General features: G+C 34.6%; 1 protein-coding gene across 3 annotated transcripts; it reads left to right on the top strand.

Moving 5' to 3' along the window:
* Positions 1–460: 460 nt before the first annotated feature.
* On the top strand, positions 461–5,236 carry LOC107427397 (cysteine-rich receptor-like protein kinase 34). Of its 3 annotated transcripts, none has more exons than XM_016037791.4 (8): positions 461–758; positions 845–2,008; positions 2,657–2,782; positions 2,913–3,097; positions 3,468–3,678; positions 3,892–4,129; positions 4,209–4,359; positions 4,430–5,236. In XM_016037791.4, exons 2-8 carry the CDS (start codon positions 880–882, stop codon positions 4,712–4,714), a joined length of 2,325 nt encoding a protein of 774 aa, XP_015893277.2. In that variant the 5' UTR covers positions 461–758; positions 845–879; the 3' UTR covers positions 4,715–5,236. The 3 variants fall into 3 exon arrangements, with proteins under 3 accessions (XP_015893277.2, XP_015893285.2, XP_015893268.2); XM_016037799.4 differs by having other exon boundaries at positions 1,195–2,008; XM_016037782.4 differs by having other exon boundaries at positions 462–2,008.
* Positions 5,237–5,993: the final 757 nt, after the last annotated feature.

Consider the following 5,993-nt stretch of genomic DNA (forward strand, 5'->3'; position numbering starts at 1 on the left):
TTGAGTTGTAGTTGTGGGTGTATTTAATATCTATGGCTAACCCTTAACATCAATGCCGTGTAGTACAAGATTCTTTGATCATGAATTCATGATGTATAAGCAAGCACAGATATTTTGAATCCACGATCTTAGGATGTAGATGTGAAAAATTTACCAGTAAACCAATCTTATTTGACATAATATGGCATTACAAAGGAAGGTTTTAATTTTGTTCATAAAATACTTATGTTTTAGGGAGTAATTAGGCTGTGGACTAAATTATTTTTTCCAACCCCAACATATTAATTTCAAAATGATCAGTAAGTTGAGGAATTTAATATATATATATATATATATATACATACATATTTGAAGGAAAAGGAATATATAATATATAATGAATAGACAGGGAGTAATATATATTAACTATCAAAGTCAACAACTTTTTAGTAAAAACTAATCGGGAACCGTTCTTTCTTTCCACGAAATGACTTCCCTTCCATGAAACAAGACAAGTATTGTCTAAGATATTTTAAACGTAAATGATGCGATAAAGAAAATTGCCAATAGCAAAAGTCTATTTGGAATTCTTCCAAGCTCCAAACCATTTATTTTCAAACACATCTAATTTTCTCTCGTAGGATTATAGTTCAATGTTATTTTCCTTGTCATCACCGTCTATTTTTCAGCGTACTGATCAGTTGGCTATGGATGTTCATAAAGAATGGTATATTAAACTCACATACATTCATATATGTTTTCCATTCATAATTTTCAAGGTATGCCCTTCTTCCATCCAATTTCTTTTTCAATTCTGGTGTGAAAACTATTTGTAGATTATCATTCCTTATTTTGGGTATATCAGATCTATGGTGCTACTAAGAATAAACAGTAAGAACTATGCTAGCTTTTCTTTCCATGGCATCCAAAAATCCAATCCTCCTTTTCTGTCTCTTCTTTTCTTTTCATCTGTACTATTGCAGTGCAGAAACTTGGGTTCGAGCCGGTTACTGGTATGCAAGTAGTGAATCCCCTATACCAGACATAAACTCTGCCTTGTTCACACACCTTCTTTGTGGTTTTGCTAATGTCAACTCCTCCACCTACCAGCTCTCCATCCCCACTGCAGATGACCAGTATTTCTCTGGTTTCACCTCCATTGTCAAACGCAAAAACCCGTCGATCATAACCCTTCTTTCAATTTGGAATGGACAGGCTGCAACTGCTCAATCCATTCTTGGAGAGAAATCCAATACTTCAGTCTTATCTTCAATGCTTGAACAATCTTCCAACAGAAAGTCTTTCATCGAGTCTTCTATTAGAACAGCTAGGAAATATGGGTTTCAAGGGATGGACTTGTTCTGGCTGTGGCCTAACGAAGTTTCTGACATGACCAACATGGGAATCGTCTTGGAGGAGTGGCGTGCCGCTATAAATTCCGAGCCAAGAAACTCAAATCAGTCAAAATTGATGTTGACAATGGCACTTCGTTATGTGCCTGATTTCGGAAATTTGAGTTATCCAATTGAGTCTATACGGAGGAATTTGGATTGGGCACATGTTGTGGCATATGACTATCATCTGCCTACAAAGGAGAACGTTACTCATGCTCATGCTGCTTTATATGACCCATCAAGCAATATAAGTACAGATTATGGAATAGGGAAATGGCTGAGCAAAGGATTTCCTGCTAGCAAACTGGCTTTGGGTTTGCCTTACCATGGCTATGCATGGACACTTGTGAATGCCAATGATAATGGAATTAATGCATTGGCATCAGGCCTGGCTGTAACACAAGACGGGTCAATGAGTTATAAGTACATCAAGTGGTATACTCGAAGTTATGGATCCCATATTACATATAATGCTACTTATGTAGTGAATTACTGCAGCATAGGATCAACTTGGATTGGTTTTGATGATGTGGAGGCTATCAGAACTAAAATTGCTTATGCCAAGGAGAAGAAGCTACTAGGTTACAATGTGTTTATGGTCACCAATGACGATAATTGGGTGCTTTCTCGTGCAGGTAGGTTATCTGTCACTTTGTGCAAGAGAGACTGCCATAGTTTTGCTATTCCATTTTAGAGTTCATGATATTACATGAAGAATAACCATGCTAACATGCTTTTTTTGGAAATAAAAAATTGCTTTCTCAAGGCTTGTGTAAATATTATCAGTTTGGTAGTTCTTAAACACTGCATCCAAAGAGAGCTATAGCCTAACTGGGATGCTCGCATAATGCACCAATGTCTTTGCCACGATAGGAGGCTAATCCTCTTCCTATGTTCTGTTTTGTGCCAATAGGAGCAGTCTGTACACTTTTGGTCTGTGCATTGAACGGCATCAACTATCTGTTGTATTAGCATAATAAACATATTTGGGCTCCTTTCCAAAGTGCCCAAGTATTTTTTATTTTTTTTTTATTTTTTCTTTTTTCATGGATAGTAACTTAACATGGTATCAAGCCATTACTGAAATTTAGAAAAGTGTTGCACTTCTTGGAAGAAAGCAAGGCCACTAATATGTACAGCAACAAGCACCTATATGGTGTATGGTATATTAGCAAAAAGGCCTCCTTTATATTTTTCAATGAATGATAATAGACAATTGAAAAGTTTAGGTGCATATATTTATAATTTTATATGACAGAATGCGATTGCTATTTGAATGACAGCCCAGGACGAAGAAAACGGTCAACAAAACAAGACGAGGTTATTGCTACTAATCATGCTTCCAATTGCTGTAGTCATAATTCTCCTAATCTTCGTGATTTTGTATGTACGACACAAAAAATCAAAAGGTAACTTCCATTAATTGTGACAATTTTCTATTTTTGACAACTAATTGAAGAGATTTTGACTTTGACTTTGTTTTTTAAGATGAACAAACTTGCTTTTCATATCTTCTTCCTTTTTCTCTTGTGATTACAGAGACTACAGTTTTAGGAAATGTAAATCTATCAACACCAAGGACCACTATTCCAGCGCCTGCTGAAAATTTTGGCAGTGATGTTCCAAATCTGCAAGCATTCAGCTTTTCCACAATCAAAGCCGCCACAAATAACTTTTCAAGTGAAAACAAGCTTGGAGAGGGTGGGTTTGGCCCTGTCTACAAGGTAAAATTTGGTTTTATCTAGATGTTGAACAAAAAAGCAAAGCTAGATTGATGACTTTTATTCTCTTTTGTGGCAAGGGACCAAAATGAGGCTATTAACTTTTCGTTTATAGAAGTACCTAGCCTCCTTGTTTTGCAAAAGATATAGAATATAAAGATCAAAGCTGAGCCTAATGATTGGAAACTTGTTACCTTTAAATGGTTCAAAAGCTTACCAACTTCTGCAGCACATATTGGAAGCACTTGACAAAATTGTGCTTGTATTCAAGTCTAGACAGGCTTTATTTCAACTTTTCTTATAGTTCTTAGAATTTTTTTTTTTTTTTTTTTGTAAATCTTTACAAATAACATATCGATTTTAATTTTGATAGGGTAGACTTCCTAGGGGACAGGAAGTAGCAGTTAAGAGACTTTCAAAAGCATCAACTCAAGGAGTGGAAGAATTCAAAAACGAGGTTACGCTCACTGCAAGACTACAGCATGTAAATTTAGTTAGAGTACTGGGATTTTGCTCCGAAGGGGAAGAAAAGATGCTGATTTACGAGTACATGCCAAAACATAGCTTGGACTTCTACATCTTTGGTCTGCAGTCTTTCATGCTTCATGCTAGATAAATATAGTAGTTTTTGAATGCAAATTAACATAGATAGGTTATAACTTTCAATGGTATATCTTCAAATAAATGGTTAGTCCTATTTAAGCTTTTGGATATAGCAGAAACATTTGAGTTTGTGCCTTTCACTTTGCGACTATCTGTACCCAGTCTTTGCTTGTTACTAATGAGATATTATGCAGATCCAATCAGACGGTATGAATTAGATTGGATAAAACGGGTGCAGATTATCGATGGGATTACTCAAGGACTTCTCTATCTCCAAGAGTACTCCAATTTCACTATAATTCATCGCGATCTGAAATCTAGCAACATCTTACTGGACCATGACTTGAACCCTAAGATATCAGATTTTGGAATGGCTAAACTCTTCAGGAAAGATGAACTTGAAGCAAATACGAGTAGGATTGTTGGAACATAGTAAGTAACTGCCTCCTAATTGGTATTATCACACATGTTTCTAATCTGTCAAATTTACTACTTATATCATATAATGCAGTGGCTATGTTCCTCCTGAATATGTAAGAAAAGGTATATACTCCATGAAGTATGATGTCTATAGCTTTGGAGTCCTGCTCTTGCAAATCATAAGCGGAAAGAGAAGTACACGTTTTTATGGTGTGAACGAACGTTTGAACCTTCTAGAATTTGTAAGTTACTTATAATCCCTTATCTTATCATAATAATGGTTTAAATTGTTAACATTTAACTCTACACCAGGCATATGAATCATGGAAAGAAGGCAAAGGAATTGAGTTTGTGGATCCATCACTGGATGATTCATCTTCATCTTGCAAAGTATTTAGATGCTTACAAGTAGCTCTATTATGTGTTCAAGAAAATCCAGAGGATAGGCCTTCAATGTTGGAAATCTATTCAATGCTTAGAAATGATACAAAGGCTATTTCTACTCCTAAAAGACCAGCTTTCTCTGTAAAAGAAGATGATAATGTCGGCAGTTCTTCGGTAACTGATGCATTGATTTCCCAAGTGCTACCACGATGATACTGCAGCCTCTGACCAGAGATGGGTCAGCAAAGAAATTTCTCTTTCTTTTCTTGTCACTATACTTTCCCAGAAGTTTTGTATTTTCAAAAAAAGCACAAAATATGGAGAAGATATTGGTATGCTAGAAGTTCTATAAGCAAATTGAAATCAGGTTAGACTACTGAGGTTTAAATTGCTTTTAATATTTCAAAATGATTTTATTCAAGAAAGAAAACATAATGCCAACTAGCAAGAAACGGAATGCATACAGCTGAGACACACCAAAACAGATAGAGAAGAACCCAAGAACAACATCCCATTTACAATAAGTGTGAGTCTACAAATCAATAGCCTTCTATTGTAGGACCACGTCACACGTCTATTAACTTTTTCTGTATAGAACTCTTATGGCCAAAGAAAATCCAGTGATTCTATTTGGCCAAAAATGTTCAACATTCAAAGATCAGCTCCTCATTGACTTTATTGTTTACACTAAAAAATAGTCTGATGTCCAATAATTAATCTGTTTTTTTTATGCCACCCTTTTTCATAATCCAATCCTATTGAAGTTTTTGCAAGAAGCATTGAAAATACAAAAAGAATATAGAAGTCATAATATGGGTTTTTTTTTTTTTTTTTTTTTTTTTTTTTTTTTTTTTGGTCTTCTTCAAGTTAGCTTTCATGATATGTATATTAAAGTTCATACTTTGTTTTGACTTTACCCCCAAGCAATACCATCCTAAAAGAATATGGACCTCCTTCAATTTGTAATAATTCATTAAGTTCTTTATCATTGCTTGAATCTTTATATTGCTTTGGAAAACCATTTATTCCTTCCTTAAGAAAAAGCAAATTTAAAAGTATTATGTTAAAATAGAAGTGGCTTAGAGAAGTGAAGATGGCTTCAGTAAGGTTAAAGTTGCGGTTGATAACAGCAATTGAAAGTGGCTTATTTGATTATTCTGATGATTTGTTGCTTTGTATTTGGAATTTCCTGCTTAACAAAATTAGCAGATATTCGTTTATTTGAGACCATATAGGTCCAATGAGTAATTGCTTCTTAACTTTGAATTATAAATTTACTTGGCATGAACATGGGGTTCTTCATTGGAGATAGACTGAAAATATAGAATATTATAAAATAAAAAACTAATTTTAATTTTTATATATACCCTTAAAAGAAATGTTAATCACATAAATATTTGTCATTGCAGGTCCAAGCTTGGTCTCAAATACTCAATGCTTGCCTTTTTAGCATGAGGTTTGGGCTCTAACTCTGGCCAAAAATATGAATAGT

Source organism: Ziziphus jujuba, chromosome 1, assembly GCF_031755915.1.
Source record: "Ziziphus jujuba cultivar Dongzao chromosome 1, ASM3175591v1".
Classification (NCBI taxonomy): Eukaryota; Viridiplantae; Streptophyta; class Magnoliopsida; order Rosales; family Rhamnaceae; genus Ziziphus; species Ziziphus jujuba.